Source organism: Procambarus clarkii, chromosome 1 (assembly GCF_040958095.1).
Source record: "Procambarus clarkii isolate CNS0578487 chromosome 1, FALCON_Pclarkii_2.0, whole genome shotgun sequence".
NCBI lineage: Eukaryota > Metazoa > Arthropoda > Malacostraca > Decapoda > Cambaridae > Procambarus > Procambarus clarkii.
Window position 1 is genome coordinate 34,181,106 of NC_091150.1, and position 23,696 is coordinate 34,204,801.

Sequence of the window (23,696 nt, forward strand, 5' to 3'; positions counted from 1 at the left end):
GGCGCGCGTGAGGCGCTGACGCCTGACGTCAGCGCCTCACACCCTTCACATCCAGAATGTGTATCACAGAAAATTACGCCCCGGAACACATACAGAGCGCCTCACTGCCTTGGTTACATAGTTACAAACTTTGGTTTATTTCTTCTTAATATCCACATTTTGTAACCAATGAGCTATGTAACCTTGTATAAAAAAGTGTACAACATAAATAATAAAAAAGGGGGTGGTAGGAGAAGCGAATACTCGTATTTCGAGTCAAACGGCAAGTTTTCTCTGAATGCTCTTTATTCCATCTCCGAGGCTATGGGTTCCTAAATTGCATCAGAGATGGTTAATAAAATACAAAATAACACTGAGGGGTCATAGCGGGCTAGAGGTGCGAGAAGCAACTGGTGGCAGGGAAAGGTGGTGAAAAGTCTTACCCCGTCTTCCTCCATTGTTCACTGGCCACATTCAACGCTGACGTCACGTTGAAAGGTATTTCACAGCGATGCAGCCCCCGGGTGCGGGGCGAGGCTTTCACCATGATATACAACGCTGACTTGGTCTCTTGCTGCATTGGTGAGTGCAACACTGGCACCTCGTCTCGACTCATGCATGTACTTGGTCTCTCCGAAGGTTATAACATTATGTGGATAAATTTATATCCAAAAAAAGAACTATAGGGCGTTATTTTATTATTTTATGAAAGATATTTAGCGATGATCGAATTAATTCCCTGAATAATTATTAGATATATTGGTAATTACACACACACACACACACACACACACACACACACACACACACACACACACACACACACACACACACACACACACACACACACACACACACCAAAATAAACAGAATGAATCTAAGGGAAGGTAGAAGCGAGTACACTAGGATTAAGAGGGAGGTATAACAGTAATTTGAAAACGACGAAGCATCAAGGCTTTAATACATAACCTATTATCAGCTCCACCTATTGTTGCCACTTTATAGAGAAACACAGCAATAAAGACCGAGTGAGATCAGACTAAGGTGGGGAATGTCCACACAACAAGATCTGCCACACATTCAGCAAAACGTTTCAGAACACCAAAGAGGTTTCCTTGGTTTAGTGTTGGGCTTAAGGCCAATCAACCGCGGGACGGTCATAAAGCCACAATTGCTTACTGACCAACCAGCAAGTAAACTGTTAATGGTTGGTTGTGGTTTGCTTGTCAGTGGAAAGGAATGCAGTACAAAATACCTGTGGCATTTTCTTTGTATTAATTTAATATATAATATATCTACTGGGTCAGGTAACTAGCTGGCGTGTGTGTGTGTGCAGGGTGAGGGCTTGGGCAGGTCTGCTATCGTCGTGTTTTATTTAAAATTACTTTAAACAAATAGAACGTTTGGCAGAAAACTTGTCAACGTGTGGCGAGTGTGTGTGTGTGGCATAGATGTACCGCTCTCGTCTGCAACTGTAGTAAAGTGGGCGGGGGAGTACAAATATGGGGTGGAGTGGCCTATTCAGTCTGACCATCAGTCTGACCTTCATGATGGTTTGGTTTGGTGTTGGGCCTCTGGCCTACTAACCTCTAGAGGGTTATTAAGGCTACCACAACAGCTTACTGACCAACTAGAAAGTATAGTTTAGTCCTGAACATAATTCGGGACTAAAATAAACTCGGTATATACACCGTGAAGCGTAATACACCCGTCGGTGTGTATATAAGCCTGTCGATCCTCCTGAAGCAGTGTTAACTGTAATTACACTTAGTGTTGTGGTGACAGGTCATGCCCGAAACGCTTTGCGTAATAGTGGCTTTAGGCATTGTATGTACTAGCTATACCTATAAGTTAAACAATCCTTGTAAATATTTATTGTATGTATGTACCTTACCTAAATAAAATTGTATTGTATTGTATTGTATTGTATTGTATAGGTAACACCTGAGCGCCAGTTACACCTGAGTTTGGCAAAGAATGCTTCACACAATAATGTCTGGTTACATCACTGTAATCTGAGAAGTGGCATTTTGGACACACAATTACATGAGATTATTTTGACCAAAATTGCGTATTGGGAAATCAATAACACGTAAACAATATTGATAATACTGGTGAAAGCTGAGTTAAGAGGCAATGTTGTGGCTTGGGATCATTATTATGGCGTAACGTATAGTGGGCAACTCAATGCTTTTGAAGGTTGGCAGAAGAGGTCGGGCGACCACACTGCTCACGGCTACAGGGAGTGCTACTCTAAAGCAATCATCATTCCCGCCTAGTTAAGAAATCCGAATGTAGACCGGTAACTCGTAGTTGATCATTAGTAATGAGTTATTAGTTTGATAACGGTGCTTTCCTTTGTTGTACCTTGTCTATTCCCTGCAATGAGAAGTACCCTACACCCTGTACGCTGAGAAGCATCAGTCCCATAGTTTAGAGTATTGCAGGCTATGATGATGATTGATAAAGATTAAGCCACCCAAGAGGTGGCACGGGCATGAATAGCCCGTAAGTGGTACGAGCCGGCTACAATAGGACCAGCCTATTATAGCCAGGAGGACCCACTCCACCTTTGTCATCTTAGTACGGCCTGCACCCCCACCAACACAAATGTTGAGGTGCAGTAAGACGTCTGTCACCCGCCGTGTTACTTACACGGAAGCTCACCACAAATTTTGTTTATATGTTAAAACTCTTTGTAATGACAAAATTAATAACCAGTCTGTAGAGTCTGGGCATCGTTCCTCCCTCCGTACTCACACCTCAGTGCCTGCACTCATGTTATATCACTTCATGTTCAATACCTGTCCCGGCTCCTATCCTGTCCTCGTATCCCTTTCATGTGTTATAGTCATACTGGCTTAGCGCTTTGTCATAATTTCCTTTCTGAAGATTTCATTAACTTTATTTCAATGTTATATTAAAATTGGCCGGAGTCAATACTTATTGTGTACACTATGCAGGAATCAATGTTGTTTGATGTTCGTGTGGTAAATCCAGAGATTGTATGGTGCACTTAGTGTTGTCTTTTGTTTCTTCCTCAGGACGGCGCCGCGAGTGGGCTCTACAATCTCCTCCTCTCTGCTCCTCCTGCTATCTTCTCTTCTGTATAGAGAAATGTTTCAGTGTTTGGTAAAGTTCATCTGCCGACCGCCCTCGTTCACTCGAGTCTAACTGACACTATCGTCTCCTCGTCATCTGGGAACATCATCGCTGCCAAAAGTTACCGCATCTGACCTACATGAACAACCACATCCGCCCTTATTAGCTCTACATAAGTTAAACTTCCCCCTATCCCTAAAACACTTACCACGACCCTACTATCCCACTAGCCTAACCCTACACATGGTTTTATCCTTCAAGCACGTACTCTCTCTACCCTTAACTTCACGTACTGGCTCCTCCACCCATCGTCCCACCAGACTCTAAACTCCCTTCCCCTTTTACATAGTCCCCGAACCTTCCCACACTCCCCCACCATGAGTCTGGAGAGGCTGGGCCCGTCGTCTCGGTACGTGGACTACACTCAGCCGGGCCCCAGCGGGTACCGGGGCGCCCCCTCCGTCAGCAGCTACGAATACGCCCCGGAGCGGCCGCCCCGCAGGGAGCGGGGAGACCGGAGCAGGTCGAGGTCAAGAGATCGAGAGTCCTCCAGCAGGAATGGCTACTCCGGCAGAGAGGTGAGCAAGGCTTCCACTGGGTATAACGCCCATGTGCTGGCTAAATTAAGCACTAGCCTCGCTAAATAATGTATTTATTTGTTACAGACACACACATAAGACGTTATACTGAAATATTAAGGTCAAAATTTAGGCTCACTGCGTGAAATAACAAATCCTAAGAGAACTGATACACGCCATCATTATATATTTTGTGGTACCAGGCCAGGTACCACACTCCCTGAACCCCATCCAGGTACATTCCAGGTACCATATTAGTGAAATTAAAAATACCATCACTTTTTAGAGATCCTATTATACAATCAAAATTCATTAATTACGCGCCAGGGCGAACACTAAACAAGTTAGGGCTAGTTAATTGTAACACCCTGATACTGTGAGGAGCCGTGTATGGTCCATTACAATCTCAGCCTATTAGCTGTAGTTTGTTGTGCACCCCAGACCCGGAATTAGCCTCGCGTACAGTTAATTTAATTTAATTCGTTGTGTCGGGAACAGAAAGCCAGAGTGTGTTCATACACGTTTTGACTTTTATCGATCCTCCACCCGCCCAGGATGCAACCCCACAACAAGCTGGCCAACTCCTGAGTACCTACTCACTGCTGGGTGAATAGAGGCATTAGGTGAAAGGAAATGTGCCCAACCATTTGTGTCCCCCCTGGGATTCGAACCCAGATTTCTCGATTGTGCGTTGAGAACGAACCCAACTGTACTACCGGGACCCCTCTCTCGCCCTAACCAATCCCACTTAATTTATTGAGCGACAATAAATCATCTAAGAGATAATGTCTGTCTATCAAAGGTTGGAAGCCATGACCTTGGAGTCTGGCCTCGAACCACACTTTGCTCGGTGATTTGTGATTTAAAGGTGTTCAGTCGGCCTCGTTCCCTAGGGTTCATAAATGCTATTCTGTTGTTTGTCAGGGGTCTTGTGTGTTGATGATGATCTAATATTTATGCGAGCTTCTGTTATTGTTTTAAGGCGTCGCCTTCCCTTCATTTTATACGGTTCAAAGGATCTTCTTACTTCCTCCTCGAATCTCATTACTTTAAATGTGTTTGAATTGAAGCTGATATTAGGTTTATATCGAGGTCCCCCACCCCCCTAAGGTCAGATCACTGTCCCTCCTCCCCTGGATGCAACCTAACAACATTTACCTAACTCTCTGGTACATATTTAATGCTTGGTGAAAATAAAATCTTCCCCGCAGTTTGTCTCGACCGGGAATAGAACCCAGGATCCCTGATTGTTGGGTTGGGTTTGGGTAGGCTGGGTTAGACTAGCTTGGGTTAGATTAGGTTATCTTGAGTCGATTTCGGGGCTTTTAGTGTCCCCGCGGCCCGGTCCGCGACCAGGCCTCCACCCCCAGGAAGCAGCCCGTGACAGCTGACTAACACCCAGGTACCTATTTTACTGCTAGGTAACAGGGGCATAGGGTGAAAGAAACTCTGCCCATTGTTTCTCGCCGGCACCCGGAATCGAACCCGGGACCACAGGATCACAAGTCCAGTGTGCTGGCCGACCGGCTCCCCAAGGTGGATTGTATGTAACATTAACAATTGTGTAACTAACTTCACAAGACTGTCACTTGCTTAGCTAAACGAAGTATGAGGTTCAGTTCCTGAACCCTTTATGTGCCTTTGTAACCCTTTCCACCACCGCCCACCCGATGGGTATGGGGTGCATAATAAAGAATGAAATTGAATTGAATTGCTACTATTCATAGAACGTTGCATCTGGTACGTTGGTCATAATAACGATGTGTTAATTGAGAGGACAGGTTGAAGGACAGCTACACTTAAATTGTTAGTTATCGATACTGTCTTAATTACAAGAATAACTTAATTAAGATACTGTTTGAGCCAACAGTTTGAGCGACGATAAATCATCTAAGAGATAATGTCTGTCTCTGTCCAAGGTTGGGGGCCAGGCCTCCAACCACATTTTACATGACGATTTGTGATTGTATGGCGAGTACAATCACTTTGCCCCCTTGAAGGGAAATCAGCCTCTGCATCCCTGTTGTTCACGGATATGAAATGTGCAGCAAAACGTCCGTAGAGTGTTTCTTTTTTAACAATTAGTGCAGTCTGCCAGTGCAGACCGCTTATCACATGCCTCTGTATGACTAACCATCCTGTGTGATGGGGATTTTTTAGCATCACCTAGTTAGCTTTTTTGACACACTGTACTCCACTTCATATAGTCTAGGGTAGCTGCACTAATGCAGATGTACCTCATATCTTAATAAAAAAAAAAAAAAAAAAGTGCAGGCTACTAAACACATGGCCTTGTATGACTTGACCATCCTGCGAGATGGGGACTTTTATTACCACTGCTACCTTATTCACTCTTGTGTTGATAATATCCTCAAAATGCATCCGGAGTCTGCCAGTACAGACTGCCTATCACATGCCTCTGTATGACTAACCATCCTGTGTGATGGGGATTTTTTTTAGCATCACCTAGTTAGCTTTTTTGACACACTGTACTCCACTTCATATAGTCTAGGGTAGCTGCACTAATGCAGATGTACCTCATGTATTAATAAAAAAAAGTATTCCATATTGACGTACCAAACGGAGGTTCAGATGACAGCATGCTGGGCACAAACTTTTGATTATGAGAATGTAGATAGTGTGTGTAGTGAACATGGTTACAGTGTCAGGGAGATATGGGAACAGTATGTGTGGGTGGGTAAGTGGAGATTGGTATGGCGTGAAGATGTTGACAGTGGTGAAGACTGAATGTTGTGAAAATAGTTATACAGATGTTGACCATAGTTATAGAGATAAGGTGAGACAGGAAAGGTGTGTGAGGGGATGACGTGGGAGTTGGAAGAGATATGGAGGGTGGTTGTGGGTGGGGGGAAGGGGCCGGGAGATGAGGATAGTTGGTGTAGGGGGAGACTGGGAAGGAGTTTTTTTTATATATCACAGACGTGGCCACACATTTACAATGCTAATCAGGATATATACATTTTCTTTTGTCCTCCATGGACAGGGTTAGAGATCTGGTAAACATATAGCTCGGTGAATTGTTGACCAATTAACCCCAGAATGTGATTGTAGTGATGACCAAACCACAAATCAGAAGGGGGAAAAAAGACGACGTTTCGGTCCGCCCTGGACCATTATCAAGTCGTGTGTTCGACACGACTAAAACGGACCGAAACATCGTAGTTTTTTCATCTGATGTGATGTCTTCCTATTTTCGAAGAAAAATCTTCTGATTTTTGAATTTGTGTGATTTGGTCATCATGCCTGCACGTGATTGCAGTGCTTTCAAAATGCTAATTTAACCTACATACATAAATGTATGTAGAGTGCGAGGCCGCGCCAGAAGCCTGGGCACAGGGCCAGGCCGGACACCGCCAGGTATCTAGTAATTTATTTATTTATATATATACAAGCAGGTACATTGGGTTTGTGAGAGTACATAGCACGATGTGTTTACATTCTTGAAAAGCCACTAACTAGTACGCATAATGTTTCGGGCAGGTCCTTAATCTAACAGATACTGTAGGTAATTTCTTGCAAAATTTACAAAATGTTAACTGGTACATTGTAAGAAAATTTGACAAAGATTAGTAGGCACGTTAAAGCACACTGATAGGGCATATTTGAAGACAGCAATGATCACAAGGTAAAGTTGTATGTTTAGGTACATATATATTTTGAGGGATTGGGTAGCACACAATGTGTGTTCAATATAACAACAATGATATAAGATGATATCAATGATTACAATAGTAAAGTTATATGGCTTAGGTACATATATTGGGGGATTGAGTAGCACTAGATACAGTGCGAGTTTAAAGCACTATGTAGGAAACTATGAAGATGAAATTAGGTACTTTTTGGTTTTGTTTCTGAATGAGGCAAAAGCTGGACAGCTTTTCATTTCGTTAGGGAGTGAGTTCCATAGACCAGGTCCATTTATTTGCATAGTGTTTATGAAATGTTTATGGTTAGGTTACTGAACTAGAAAGCAAGAGTACAGGTACATGAGGCACCTGGAGGAAGTGTTGAACACACTACATCGAAGTGTGAAATTCCTGTAGGAAGTTTGCAGCACCTGTGGGAAACGTGACAAATCATGGTTCCCATAGACTTGTCACGTTTCCAAAAAGACTTATCATGGTTCCTATAGGCCTGCCACGCTTCCCGTAGGCCTGCCACGTTTCCAAAAAGACTTATCATGGTTCCCATAGACAAGTCTTTTTGGAAACGTGGCAGGCCTATGGGAACCATGATAAGTCTTTTTGGAAACGTGACAAGCCTATGGGAACCATGATAAGTCTTTTTGGAAACGTGACAAGCCTATGGGAACCATGATAAGTCTTTTTGGAAACGTGGCAAGCCTATGGGAACCATGATAAGTCTTTTTGGAACCGTGACAAGCCTATGGGAACCATGATAAGTCTTTTTGGAAACGTGGCAAGCCTATGGGAACCATGATAAGTCTTTTTGGAAACGTGACAGGCCTATGGGAACCATGATAAGTCTTTTTGGAAACGTGGCAGGCCTATGGGAACCATGATAAGTCTTTTTGGAAACGTGGCAGGCCTATGGGAACCATGATAAGTCTTTTTGGAAACGTGGCAGGCCTACGGGAAGCGTGGCAGGCCTGCAGGAAGACATCAGTAACAATATGAACTTTCATGTATAGTGATAGCAAGCGTGAGGGAAGTCACTCGCAGAAATGCCTTACATAAACATGTTAGCAACAACCACAAATGTGTGTATGTGTGTGTGTATATCTTCAGAAGGATCCTTCTGAAGATGTATTATTAAATATGAAAGTACTTATGGAAATTCCTGTTTCAATTCTTTCTTCGTGGTCTGATACTGTCACATTTTTCATCACGTTAATTTTCGTGATTTACACTATATATATATATATATATATATATATATTCAGGAAAACTTGGCTTATTAGGCAAATCGGGCCACTGGTTTAATTAAAGGGACCCACATCCTCGAAGAAAATAAATATATATATATATATATATATATATATATATATATATATATATATATATATATAATATATATATATAATATATATATATATATATTTATATTTCAATCAAGAGCCATTGGTTTCACAGATGCTGAAAAAAAATCCTCCGAAATAATGGGGAGAGACCACTGACAAGCCACTGGCTTCCTATCCCTGTCAAGGCCACCAGAAATGGTGGCCTCAGGTAAATTCAGGTAAAATCTATAGCTCTTCTAAACCTTGAAGATGTTCTTGCGTAATAGATTAATATCGATTTATATTTTCAGGTATATTACAACCCTGGGTTGGTGGAGGAGCGAGCTCCCAGTGACCGAGCAGAAAGCGAGTTCACGGTGAGGAATGAGGCGGTGATCAACCCGCAGCTAGAAGAGGAGGAGCGGCGGGCGGCCTCCAGGGCAGCCTCTGAGATCTATGCCTCCACCAGGATTCCTAGACCTCACTCCGAGATCAGGTCTATATATATATAGGGCCAGTCATGTTGTTCACATTGCTGCTAATGTAACTGCTTCTTCCTGTATTCAAGTTCAAGTATGTTTATTGAGACAAGACAAAAAAATACATCTCAAAAGGGATAGAGTAGCTTAGGCTATTTCTACCCCCCCCCCCTCTTCCTGTATTGACTGAAGGTGGTCCCTATCTCTGTACACAGTTTATTTTCATAATCTATAAGAATTTAGGGTTAATTTAGTACTAAGAAAGTATTTTCATATAAGAAATATTAAATTAAATTAGATAAATATTTAATTTATCAAAGAAAATTCAGGAACTTTAACAAAATTATAATGTTTTAAGTCTCGTGTTGTATCCACGATAACAAGTCATTTGCCCTTATATCACGTCAGTTAAATATTGGTGGTGTGGAAAAACGTTAACAAATTTTAACAAAATTCTACCTTAATGAAGCTAAGTTTCTTGCACTGCATCTGTCAAATATGACGGGCAAGGAAAATCCAACACTAACTTCAATTTGAATTATATAGGCTAATGTTTTAATTTCCCGGGCCCCGGGAATTCCCAGTTTGTATGGTGCAACATAACAGTTCAAGATGGTAGTAATCTGACAGTGAGAGAGTGCCACAGGGCTGACACACCATCAGCAGAGGAAGTTGCTGATCTGTATAATGTGATCAATGAGACATCAGAAACCCAAACCTCATATAATGGGGGACTTTAATCACGAGACAATAGATTGGGTAAATCTAACATCAGAGTCAGGAGAATAACTTCTTGACCTGGTACAGGATTCCTTTTTCATACGGCTTAGTTACTGTGCGTCCATGTACACACAGTAACAGCATTCTAGATCTTGTGCTAATATCAGAGGAGGGCATGATTGATCAAATTCAGGTAGGGGAAAAGGCTCACCCCCTCATGCGATCTATTTGGCTCGGATTACAATAATTATTTTAAGTTGATTACATTCTCGAATATTCTAAGACGGATTACAATTACAGATACCTACATAAAGGTCTATGATGATGACTTTCTAGATTACCCTGGAGGAGACTAGCAAGGAATGAGAGAGGAACAGCAAAACACCTCCTGCAAGAAGCCAATAGGTGATCATGGCATGGAAGCATCATGGGAAAATTTCAAAAACTCATCACTGAACTCGTTCAAAAATATGTGCCAACAAGGAGAAATACAAAAAAAAAATTAAATGGATGACACAAAAAAGAGCATTGATAACCAAGCAGAATTTCTGGAGAAGGTATAAATCCACAATGAACATCGATTATGAGATATATAAAATGACATTAAATTCAGCCATCCAGGACATCGGCTCAGTCAAAAGAAGCTACCAAAGAAAACTTGCCCAAAACGTAAAGAAAGATCGAAAGTTGCTCTATGCCTATACAGTATAAGAAGCAAAACTAAAATAAAAACTTGGTAGGACACTTAAAAGATGAGACTAACCAAGTTATAATGGATGATAAAAGGTCAGCAAATTCTCTGAATGAATACTTTATATCAGTGTTCACACTAAAAAGATTAGACGGCATCTCATTACCCACGCAAACGTTTGAAGAAGATGAAGAGAACAAATTAAGGAATATACCCATAATGTGCCATATAATCGGGAAGAGCATTAAAAGACTCGGAAGCCCCAGGTGTGGATGGAGTTCAATCCAAAGTTGTAAAGGAACTAGGAGAGGAACTATGACTTCCTCTTTTTCAGAAAATCTCTGGAGTAAGGGATAGTTTACCTAGATTGGAAATATGCAAATATCACCCATATTTTCAAAAAATGCAGAAAGAGCTTAGCAGAAACCCACCATACAAACCTGCTCACATTTTTGTAAACGGTATCCAGCTACTCAAATACAAATACAAATGTTTATTCATAAGAATGTGTGTACAAAGAACATGAGAGTAATATACAACTGTAGGGACAGGAATTACACATACGAATGAAGGCACTAATTATGCAAAGTGTTTTGGGCAAAACATAACATATATATAGACAAAAAAGTTAACAAAAAGTGTGAGGGGGTAAAACACTTAATACTAAGGAGACGTTACCAAAATGAGAACATTTATGTTCTAATTACTATATATATTATACAGGTGAAATGAATGAAAAGTGATTAAAATGTATACTGTATATAAATTGTGAAAGACACTAAGAGAAATTACTGAATATGTTGAGATGAATGACTTTTCATAGTGTACCTCGAGGTGACTGTATTGATGTAGTGAAGGTGATTGCTTATATACTATGTGAGGTTATATATACAATTTGCTCATTACGATGTAATGAGCAAATTGACTTCATATAGGTGAAGTATTCCTGGGCTGAGAGAAGTCAAATAAGAATGTTAGAAAAAGTACAAGCTAGTATATGATAGAAATAAATAGCATTCTTCTTAAAGAAAATGAGAGATACCCTTAAGTAGATTAGTTGAATATTGTTTTAAAGTGTAAGAGAACACTTTGAAAAGTGAACATAAATGAAAGTAAGGTAATGGTGGTAGGAGGGAAGGAAACTGCGCGTAAAATCATGATAAAGAAAAAGGAATTGTGCAGAAAGCTGTTCAGCAGACTTAATATACTATACAGGGGTGAGGGGTTGCTTATGGCAAAAGAGGAATTTGTGTAAGTGAAGCCGAGAGTACAGTAGGCGAGTCAGAAAGTGACAGGCGTTATGAAAGATCTAGTTACACCGAATTTATCAGGAAGGCTTATTGCCAGAAGGTTGCTTGAAGGATTGGTTGTACCAAGCCTTGTGTTCTGATGTGAAATGCTGAGTTGGCATGAATATACAGAATTAACAGAACAATAGAGATGGTTTCATGATGAAAGGGACAGGAAGCATGTACCTATCAGGCTTACTAAGGTCTTCCTACACCAACTACTTAATTTCTCCCAGATGCAACCCGCAACATTTGCCTAACTCTGTCTCCTATTCACTAATCGGTGAATCAGAGATCGAAAGGAAAATGCTCTGAAATTGCTCTGATGCTCTTTGGTACGGGAAATGATACCAAAACACTTCTGTCCTTGTCCCAGGAATTGAACCTAGTACCTATCAGCTGCATTAGCCACAGGATCAATTTATTTTAGTATTAAAATGTAATATCTCTAAACTAAACACCTGTGCTGGAATGCTTAAGCCCAAGCTCCCAACTAACATTAACCAGCCATAAATATACAAAATCACACTAATTAAAAAAATACTGTACACTAACATTCTTTTTCCTGGTTTTCAGTCAGTATTCTTACCGGACAACTGGAGGCCACAGTGACATGGTTAGCGTGAAGACCAAGACCACGAGGGGTGGGAAACTGGTGATGGAGACAATGACTGCACCTCATCCCTGCTGTCCCAACACCAAGAGTGTCTGCTGCCTCATGGTCCTCCTTAACCTGGGCCTTCTCCTCATCACCCTCGGCTTTGTTGTCGTTCTTCAGCTGTACGACCCTGCTTTTGTCTGGTGAGTGTGTTGAGGCTTTTGTCTGGTGAGTGTGTTGAAGCATTTGTCTGGTGTGTTGAGGCTTTTATCTGGTGTGTTGAGGCTTTTGTCTGGTGAGTGTGTTGAGGCTTTTGTCTGGTGAGTGTGTTGAGGCTTTTGTCTGGTGAGTGTGTTGAGGCTTTTGTCTGGTGAGTGTGTTGAGGCTTTTGTCTGGTAAGTGTGTTGAAGCTTTAGTGTGTTGAGGCTTTTGTCTGGAAAAAAAATTGTCACTATTCATAGTAAGTAGTGTCACTAATGTCTTTTGAATTAACTCAGTATTATAAAATGCATTTCAGTAAGTCAGTTTTTACTCCTACAGGTATATTGGTTTGTGTATGCTTATCTTCGGTTTTATGGTACTGTTTGGCTCTCTCATCTACTGCGTGTTTGTGTGTCGGGAGATAGAGAAGATGCGACCACCACCAGGAGAACTCTACTGGACAAACCACTGGACCAAGCAGCTCAACATGCCGGAAATACACTACACCAATACTCAATATAAACCAACAGATTACAAAGGCTCAGAATATTCCTTTAAAACTGAACCAAGCAGAACAACTGCCACTAGCCAGCGGTACTGAGGGATCGGGCATTTGTCTTCGATGGTTCTGCCAGTGTACATTAGCTACATGGGGAAGATGCTGGGGATACGTCACACAATGGGTTATTTTAGTTATTACTTGTTGTGTGTGGCATTTATATTGTAGTGTGTTTCATGTAGGTTGGTGGAATATCTTCATAAGGATTTAATTGTATTAATACAACCACTGTACAGTATCACAAAGCTATTTTAAAAACATATGCAAACAAAACAAAAAAATTTAATTTTCATGCTTTATTTATATATAGTATCAATTATTATAAAGCTAAGAGACTTTTTGATAAAGTTCAAATTCTATAAAGCCAGGACAAAAACTCAAAAGGTTTTGCATTAGAAATACTTTGCACTTTATAACTCATACAGAATTTATAAATATATCATAATTATATATTATTTATTTTAATGAGCAGCATAAAAAATCAATTGCAAACCTGAGAAAGTTTTTTTATCAAACTTTATTATGGAAGCCCAGTATCATTGGCTATTGTCAATTAAGAAAAGAATGCATGTAGACCAACTATTTATATTATATTTAAAATTTATAAATACCAATTATATAATTAATACAAAATTAAATACCAATTTGGGTATCTCCACAGTTGTATAAATCTGATGATTGTTGGACAAGCTTTAATTGACAATAAGAAAACATAAATTCCTTCAAGATTACTTACTAGTCAAAAGTGGGTGCCTGTATCAGTGGCAAATATTACTAGTTGCCCTGTGCTTTCTTATGTAATATCTGTATAAATAATATTGTTAGAAATAAAACACTTGAGGGTTTTAAGTAAATTGAAGAGCAAACTTTAATGATAGAGGAATGCTTTTGAAGTTGCTGCAGGTGTTAGTGATGTCATAGTGCTCTGCTGCAGGTGTTAACCATCTCGTAATGCTCTGCTGCAGGTGTTAACCATGCCACAATACTCTGCTACTGTACAAGTGTTAGTGATTTCATAATGCTTGCATCAGGTGTTAGTGATGTCATAATGCTCTGTTGCAGGTGTTAACCATGTCATAATGCTCTGCTGCAGGTGTCAACCATGTCATAATGCTCTGCATATTGTGCCATATTAGATATTCAAGCTTGACATTTGTTCTTTATTTGTTCATGATAGAGACTAAGGTGCTCAAGTACATTTTACATTTGCAAGAGATATTTCATGACCATTTGACCATTTATGCATTTTAGAAATTATAAATATATATAATATTTTTTGACTGGTGCCACACGTGGTGAGTGACATTTGAAGTTGTTCTTGAGTTAGCTGCTGAAAGTATCACTGCATGTTTATTACTCTAGTGTGCAGTAGACTGCACAGTGAAGCCACAGGAACGTGTTGAATCTGAGATAATATTGAGTATTGAGGATAATACTCAAATGACTTTTATTGCCCAGTATTGTACTGTCTCCAAAGATGCTATGTCCTTCTGAAGATGAGGTTGTCATGCTTGGATACAGTAATCCAAGTGGGGGCACACCAGAGATTTATACAAGGGGGAAAACCTTTTTTTTAGGAATAACTTTATTCTAAGGAAAAGAGTACCTTTTTTAAAAACATCGTCGTTTTTTAAACGTCGACGTCCCTTCACTTTCTAGTGTGTGGTTTGGTCAACAAAAGAGTACCTCCTTCTCCTTAAAATCAAAGGTACTCTTGATTTTTTCCTAGGATTTCTAGGCTTAGCTTTTTTACTGCTGCTTCTACCTGTTGTGCAATTTTCAGCATGTGGTGGATTTTGACTCCAAGGTCCTTTTCTTCATCAATCTGTTGCAAGGTTATTAATTTGGTAGTTGTGACATGGGTTGTTATGTCCTACATGCAAAGTCTTGCATTTATCGATATTAAAAATCATTTCCCAATCTTCAGACCATTTGTGAAGTTCATGAAGAGCTCTTTGTAAGACCTCAGTATCATTTTCACTTTCCACTTTTTCATAAATTTTATTGTCATCTGCAAATTTGATGATGTGGTTTGTAATATTTTCATATGTCATTGATGTAAATGACAAAAAGGGTTGGTCCCAAGAGGGAAACACTGGTACTTCACTCACCACATTTCTCCAGTCAGATTCTTTACCATTTAGCAGGACTCTTGGTTTTCTTTGTTTTAACTATTGTTTTATCCATTTTAGTAATCCACTATTTATTCCATGTGCCTGTAATTCCCTTGCTGGGCTTTTGATAAAGCCTTTTAGAAGGTAGCCTTACTACCTTATCAAATGCTTTAGCAAAATCCACGTATACTACATCTACTGGAAGTCCTATGTCCGATAAGCTGGTTACCATTTCTAAAAGATGGTAAATGAGTCCCTGCCTTAGGATTCTCTCCATGAGCTTGCAGATGTGTGATGTCAAGCTGATCGGATGGTAGTTTTCTGATAAGCTCTTTCTGCCTTGTTTTTTATTATTTTAAATAGGAGTGACATTTGCATATTTCCAATCTATGGGAATTATCCCTTGCTCCAAAGATTTTCTGAAAAGGAGTTTCAGTGATAGGCATAGTTCTTCTGCCAGTTCCTTCACAACATTCGATTTAATTCCATCCACACCTGGGGCTTCTGAGTCTTTTTAGTTTGTCAATGCTCTTCCCAATTATGTTGCACATTATGGATACTGCATATCCCTTAATTCATTCTCTTCACCTCTTTCAAACATTTGTATGGGTAATAGAATGTCGTCTAATCGTTCTACTGTAAACACTAATGTAAGGTATTCATTCAGAGTGTTTGCTGCTCTTTTATCATCCATTATATCTTGGTTAATCTCATATTTTAAGGGTCATATCCTTTGTTCTGGTTTTACTTCTTATAAAGGCATAGAACAACTTTCGATCTTTATGTTTTGGGCAAGTTTTCTTTTGTAGTTTCTTTTGGCTGAACTAATTTTCTGGATGGCTGAATTTAATGCCCTTTTATATAGTCTCTCAATCAATTTTGTGCATCATGGATTTATACCTACTCCAGAGGTATAAATCTTAGGTATCAACACTTATTTTTCCACCTGTGTCATCTATTAGTTCCCTTTCTTTTCTTTTCATTTTTGAACGAATTCAGTGATGAGCTTCTTGAAATTTTCCCATGATGCTTGCATGCCATGTTCATCTATTGGCTCCCTGCAGGAGATGTTTTGCTGTTCCTCTCTCATTCCTTGCTAGTCTTCTCCAGGGTAATCTTGAAAGTCATCATCATGGACTTGCCTTTACTTGGGTTTCTATAATTGTAATGCATCTTAGAACATTGTGATCACACTAGGGGTGAGTATGAGACAGGAGTTCTGTTCCAGGTCAAGAATGTTTCCTCCTGCTTGTAATGTTAGATTTACCCAATATGTGATCTCGTGGTTAAAGTTCCCGATTGTAAGGATTTGGGTTTTTGATGTGTCACTGATTACATTAGGCAGATCAGCAACTTCCTCTGCTGCTGCTGCTGTTGCTGCTGTGTCATGCCTGTGGCATACTCTCACCCTCAGTTTACTACCATCCTGAGCTAATATGTTGCACCATACACACGCTGAGGATCCCATGGAATTTAATTCCTCATTGGAGGTTTCATTCAGGTTCTCTTTCACATATAGCATTAGCCAACCTGCTTTTGTTGCTCTGTCCTTTCTGAATGGTGGATGGTATCCTGAGAGATGGAAGAATATCCCTTCTATTATGTCCTGCTGTCCCCATGTTTCACTGATGCCAATGATGTCGGGATTCTCAGCCTCAGCCCATGCACACAATGCATCTAATTTATTTACTAGGCTTCTGCCATTTGTGTAAGAGTAATTTAAACTCCTGACCTTGTTCCTGGGGGACTGAGAGGTTGCTCCTGCATTCTGCACATTATTATTCCACACATTGTTACTCTGGTTCTGAGCCTGTTAGATATGGTTAGTTATATAAATAGTTAGTTCTGCCTGGTTGCCTGAAGGACTATCCTATCTTCCATCTACTATCATGATCACCTGCCCTCGCCTGATCTTTAGCTTTGAATCTTTGTATCAGTCTGTGTTTCATAACTCCTTTAGTCTGCCTCTTTGTACCCTGTCGTTTTTTTTCTTTTGCTGTTCTGCTGTACGGTCTGAGAAGATGTAAACTTGTTTATACACTTCGAGATCTTTTAGTTTGTGTGCACTGTTGAGTATCCTCCTCCTGTGTTTCTCTATCAGTTTCTCTATCATTGCTTCAATGAGTTACTAGTCATTCTTGTCCTCATATTTGCAAAATTTCTCATAACGAGGTTGTTTTTTCAGCTTTGCCTATCCATGGCTTCTGCATCCCAATCCTGAGCTCTGCCTGCATTCATTGTGTTCCCCCCTCCCCCCCTGGGTGTCTGATTACACTCCGGGTTTTTGCCAGTTGGCCCCGGGGAGCATGCCTATATGAGTATTTTCTATTGATTGTTTAAAGTCCACAAATTTTTTCATCAATACCTTCGGTACCTCCTGTGGCTCTTTATCACCTTGTGACACTCTTGCAGTTGATTGGACTCGATCAGCTGGCTTCACTCCCACAGCTGTTATTCTAAAATACAGTACTGTTATTCATAAAGGGTATTTTTCCATTACATGCTAACTTTTAAAATCTCCTAATACATTTTTTATTTGATTAAATTAATAATCATTATGATTGTTGCTGAATAAGTGTTAATTTCTTGTCACAGCGGCCACTGTCTACAGTACATAAGACATTGAAAGACAAATGACTAAGCCTAAAAAGACTAAGGCTCAATTTGATTAATCAAAATTATGTGTAAACATTTATTATTCATGAAATAGAGCAAATACAGCATGGTATATCAATTTAGTCTGCAATAATCATTGTTAATAGTTTTTAATAATACGTTATGTAATGATAATGGCGCATAATTCGGTACAAGAAAATAGTAATACCCATACAATGGGATCAAACCCGCATCTCTGAACTCCATGTGGTAGTGCATGCACCAAAAGCACTCAGGGAGTCCCATTATGTAGGTTCAGTTCCATCATGAGGGTTCAATCCCATCATGCGGGCTCAACCCCATCATGCGGGCTCAACCCCATCATGCGGGCTCAATCCCATCATGCGGGCTCAACCCCATCATGCGGGCTCAACCCCATCATGCGGGCTCAATCCCATCATGCGGGCTCAACCCCATCGGGCGGGTTGAATATTTTCTCGTAGATGCATCACGTTCCTATGATTTCAATGATGTGATTTTGCAACAGCATTAGGAATTAAATTACAATGTCAGCCTATTATCTAAACAATTGTATTTTGTAGACAGAATTTAGTTGTATGCTCTAGTTAAATGGGAAAAAAATTAGATCAATAGTTTCATGCTTTTGAAAAGGTTTTTGCATTCAATGCATATTTTATATGGTCATTAAGTTTCTCAAATTCGAAGCTACATATATTCTTCTAAACACAGAGTTGTATTTGAATGTAATATACTTATTACATTCTTATTACAATATTACACTTATTTTAATATACTGTACATTTTTTTTATTACGATTACACTGGTGTTTTTGCAAAAGGCCACAACAATGTAATGATTTGACATATACCTTCAAGTTTCCACGTTAATGATACTGTACAGTATTGGCTTTGCTCGGTAATATAAATACGAAAACATCTAATAAAAATATAATATATTAACCTTATTGCATTTTTTATGCTCTGTTTTTATTTAAAAAAACATTACTTTTCAGACAAATAGTTATTCATTATTTTCCACACACTCCTGTCATTGTAAAAAGTTTTGTCTAGCCATCATCCTGACATATACAATAATTATAGAATCATAATATTCAGTGTTTTTATGATTATATACTGTAATGTCTCGAAATTATGCCTAAAAGCTTGTACATTTATGGCAAATTTTTATCATTTTTGCAAATTACTCAATTATCCGTGGTGTCAAATTTGCTAGCTAATCCTGAACAAAGGAGTGATTATTTGTTGTGTAGATATAAATGAGTATATCATGGAGTAACAAAACCATCCCCGAACTAAGACGATTCATACCAGGAATGGCTGAGGGCCTCAGTACTAACCACACTACAAACCAGAGATAATAGAGCTGATCTCATCGAAACTTTTAACGTACTGTACTGAACAAATTGGAAGATAATACTCTGGAGCACTTCTTTAAAAGGTTTAATATAGCTCACACATGGGCAACAGCTTTAAGCTCTATAAGCTATACTCTTGGACAGTAAACAGCAGTTGCTTAGGGGACCTTGAGCCCGACGGGCTTCCTGTCCTCAACTATGGGAAACATGCATAATGTGAATCATATCTCTTTATACAAGATATTGAACACCACTTTTTGTGAGTAGATAATGTCATCCTTGACCATGTGGAAGAATTGAGAGTTATGGAGTAAGGTGCTTGTTCATAGCCACCATTGCTGTAGTACCTGTATTATATTTGAGTAATAATAGTAATGATAATGATAATATTTTACTTATACAAGGGTGCGTACTTGATAAATGAACAGTGGAGGATACATAGGTAAGATAAGTACAATGCATAAAGCCACTAATACACAGTGTACATAATAATTGATGAGAAAATCCCAAAATTCGTCAAATCTTTGTCAAGTGGCACAAATGTGAGAGTTCACTATTGTATTAATAGGCTCTTAGTCTTCAACGAAAATCTTGAGTTTTTATCAAATTAGTGCATTGTTTGAAGATTCAGACCCTTAGCATTTTGATCATGAATTTATTTTTATAATTCATTGTGTCGGGAAACAGGAAGCCAGATCAGTGTATTCATTACACTTTTGGTTTTTATAGAGTTCCCCCCCCCCCTTTAAAGCCGATTTACCGACCCCGCCCAGGATGCAACCCCACAACAAGCTGACTCACTGCTAGGTGAACAGGTCCATTAGGTGAAAAGAATTTTGCCCAATCATGTCTGTCCCACCCGGGATTCTCGATTGTTCGTCATGAACGAACCCGACTGTACTACCGGGTCCCCATATATTATAGACCTTCAGTGTCTACATCTATAGTGGAGGGATGTACGTTAATGATCTACAGCATCAACTGTTAAGTATAATGCTCTGACAATTGTCTTTTTCATAATATACGTTGTAAAGTAGCAACAATGCTTCTCCGAACATTTTACCTGCACAATGAGTTGAGTACCTACCAAGTATAGTTAAATTTTAACATACAAAAACGTTTTAGATATTAGCCATATAAAATGTTAACATGATAGACGAAACATTTGACTGCATTTTGACCAAAACTTAACTTTCTGTGGGGAGCCCCCATCTGCTCCCTGACACTATCATACACTGATCAATGTCATACTATTTAGTGCCATCAGTCGCAGAGTTCTATATTTACATACTGGGGACCACGAGTCGGAACCTGGTCCCCCCTCAAACGCACAGAGAGCGATGGCATATGATCACTTTACATTTAAAGGTTACCATCTTTGCCATCACTTGGGAAGGCACCTCCAGAAAGATAGGTAAATCAAAACAGACCACTGCGTGGTTACAAACAAGACTTCAACCCTAAAAGAACTCCCCAACAGTGAAAATAAACAAAAATTGTGAAATTGTACCCCAGCTAGTTTACTCTACCTCCCCCTTCGTTAGGGAGGTTCGAGGAGGGAGCCGGACCCCACACCTGTCAGTTCTAGACTGATGTCTGTGCCTAGTAGTCGTCGTCGCACTGGCTCTGATGTCTCGTTTTGAGTGGTGTTTTTGCCTTCGAGGCTGTTTTTTTATTCGAGGAGCCAACCTGCAGTCACCCCTCGTGCTCTTCGGAGGTACGCCGATTTGTCGGTCGTGTTTGGTACTATGTCTTGGGACGATACTCGAGCGCTGGGGTTTTGGAGGTTGAAAAGGGTCTCGACTGCCAGGTTTCTTGTTAACGTCCCTGGTTCGCTGCGGCCATGTGTAGCTTCGACGTGATACAAGGAAGGTGACAGCACCGCAGGTAAGTGCCCCGTTTAGTCATCCTCTGGGTAGTATATAGCTTCAGGGAGCCGATGGGGCTCCCCCACACAAAACTAGCGTTGAATGTAATGAAACGCCAGTTTCTGGGTGAGCCCCGGAGGCTCCCTGACACTCTTCCCCAGGTCGTCAGCGTGGTTTATCATTCTAGGACTGACTGGTATGAGGCCTGGCTGACCCGGGCTGGCTCCCTCCCCACCCCTTCAGCCAAACGAAGGGGAAATGGAAGAAAAGGGAACTATCAAGAGAAAGCGTCAAGCCATTACGACTATATGGTACATAGAAGGGGTCAGGATAAGGGTTTGGGGTCGGACGGGGGGGGGGGGAAGAAATGGTCTCCAACCACTTGGATGGTCGGGGATTAAACGCCGACCTGCATGAAGCGAGACCGTCGCTCTACTGTCCACCCCAAATGGCTGGGCAAACGAAGGTGGAGGTGGGGAAGGGGACTAGTTTCACTAAATTTTGGACATTTGTTTTCACTGTTGGGGAGTTCTTTTGGCAATTTTAAGGTTGCGGTCTCTTTTTTAGCCATGCAGTGGTCTTTTTAATTAGCCTATCTTTCTGGTGCCTTCCCTAGGTTGTGGCAAAGATGATAATGTTTAAATGTAAAGTGATCATAGGCCATCACTCCCTGCACCTCTCTTAGGGGATCAGATTCTGGCTTGTTACGGCCACTATGGGTCGCAACCGGGTTCTTTGATGGTAGAACCAAAATGATAGTATCCGACCCCAAGTCGGTAGTACGCTTTCAAGAAAGTGGCTATGTAGTGCATAAAAAAGGAGGGGATGAACAAAACACTGTTCATTTCGTCAATGTATTAAATATCTTTCTACCACCGTTAAGTATATATATGTACACCGTCACCATAAATAATATATAAAGAACAGATAGGCTATTACTATACCTGGATATCAAACGTGTTCACGTGCAGAGTTCATCACTCCCCAGTATTTCTTCACTGTCCAGTAGCGTATCCAACCTTACTGGGAAGAACACCGGCGAGTTCACCTGTACGTGGGCCAGCCCACTGACAGTGTTATGAGGTGCCTGTACCCCCACGACCGCTCTCCAGCTACTGGCTGGCAGAGTACCTCAGCCATACGCTGAGCGGGGTCACAAACCAATACACGGGTAGCGCTTCCCTGGCAACAGTCTCTAGCGACCAGCTAGCAGCACTACTCAACAGGAACCTCCCTGTCGTCAGTCTCTTCCCTAAGCCAGTCCCAAAGGTACGCCGATCCTTATCAACACTTATAACACTTACACAACAACACTTACAGCTACCACACTGCTTCATCGGCGGCGGTTTACTTGGTCGTTTCCAGGACCATGTAGGGAGACTGTGGACTGCCCAAGATGAACTGCCCTCTCCAGTACCGCTGCCCCCAGACGTCACCTCTGTGTACACAAAAACATCAATGACCTAGCCAATTCTGGTGAACTAGGAAATACCACTAACCCACTGGGGAGTTGACATTGTGCTCTGTAGCACACACTAGGTGGCGCTGGTCTTGATGCGTCACCTCACCAGAGGTCACTCACAACGACCCCTCTGGCTGACCAAGGCAAGAATCTTGATCCATTTACAGGTTTTAGATAGCCACCACCAGATGGCATTGTCCATATTATGCACGATTCCCGGGCAGTTTGGGTGCGGACTCGTAAATGGCGCTGGAACTGCCACTCTACCCCCTGACAAGGGTAACGAGTCCGTAACATGGCTTGTGGTCCCCGGTAGGCAAATAGAACTCTGTGACTAACGGCACTAAGTAGTATGGCACTGATCAGTGTATAATAGCTTCAGGGAGCCTCCGGGGCTCGCCCATAAACTGGCGTTTCATTACATTCAACGCTGTTTTGTTAGCATCAGTAATAACCTTACAACATAAACTGTTTAATAAGTGCAGAAACTATCATGATTGTTGAAAGTTCAGGTTTCGTAAGTGGATACGTAGGTGCTCGACGAATGCGCATGTGTACAGCGCTTCTCGTGAAGTGATCTTTATAGGCATTTCAGACAAATAGTCATCTCGCCTTTCAGATCTCCTTCATATAGTTAAGTTCATTTATTATGCACCTATCCTGTGAGCGGCAGTGGCTCTCATACACATCTTGTACAGCCTGTGTACCTAAGGTTCCCCAACATCAAGAAACTGTCGTACTAAAGTGCCTTATCCTAACCTACCAGAGGACCCAAAACAGAAAACGGGACAGTATGTCAATTTCGCGAGCCCCTATCATTTTCTAGTATGATGATTTTTGGCCTTAGGTAGAGTATACGTCAAAATGCGACGTTCATTTAGGAGGGCAGGTTTTGGTGGACCTCGTGTATTTGTAGCACGTGTGTACTACAAATACATCAAACAGTTTTTCATTCATAAACGGAGTTTGGCGGGTGTATGTAATGTACTTTTGGTCTTTGTTTAGAGGACGGGCTGACTCAGAACTGATGATGTCCGAACATTTCCAGAATTAGTGCTTCGCTGACGACTTTTATTCGAACCAC

At 40.7% G+C, this 23,696-nt stretch overlaps 1 protein-coding gene across 1 annotated transcript in view; it reads left to right on the forward strand.

Moving 5' to 3' along the window:
• LOC123764428 (uncharacterized) overlaps positions 1–18,867 on the forward strand; it is a 31,245-nt gene extending 12,378 nt beyond the window's left edge. The window contains exons 2-5 of the mRNA XM_045752319.2: positions 3,024–3,659; positions 8,952–9,136; positions 12,396–12,620; positions 12,958–18,867. Of these exons, the coding sequence (XP_045608275.1) occupies positions 3,459–3,659; positions 8,952–9,136; positions 12,396–12,620; positions 12,958–13,219 (873 nt within the window). The 5' untranslated portion in view covers positions 3,024–3,458 and the 3' untranslated portion in view covers positions 13,220–18,867. The remainder of the gene's footprint in view (positions 1–3,023; positions 3,660–8,951; positions 9,137–12,395; positions 12,621–12,957) is intronic.
• Positions 18,868–23,696: the final 4,829 nt, after the last annotated feature.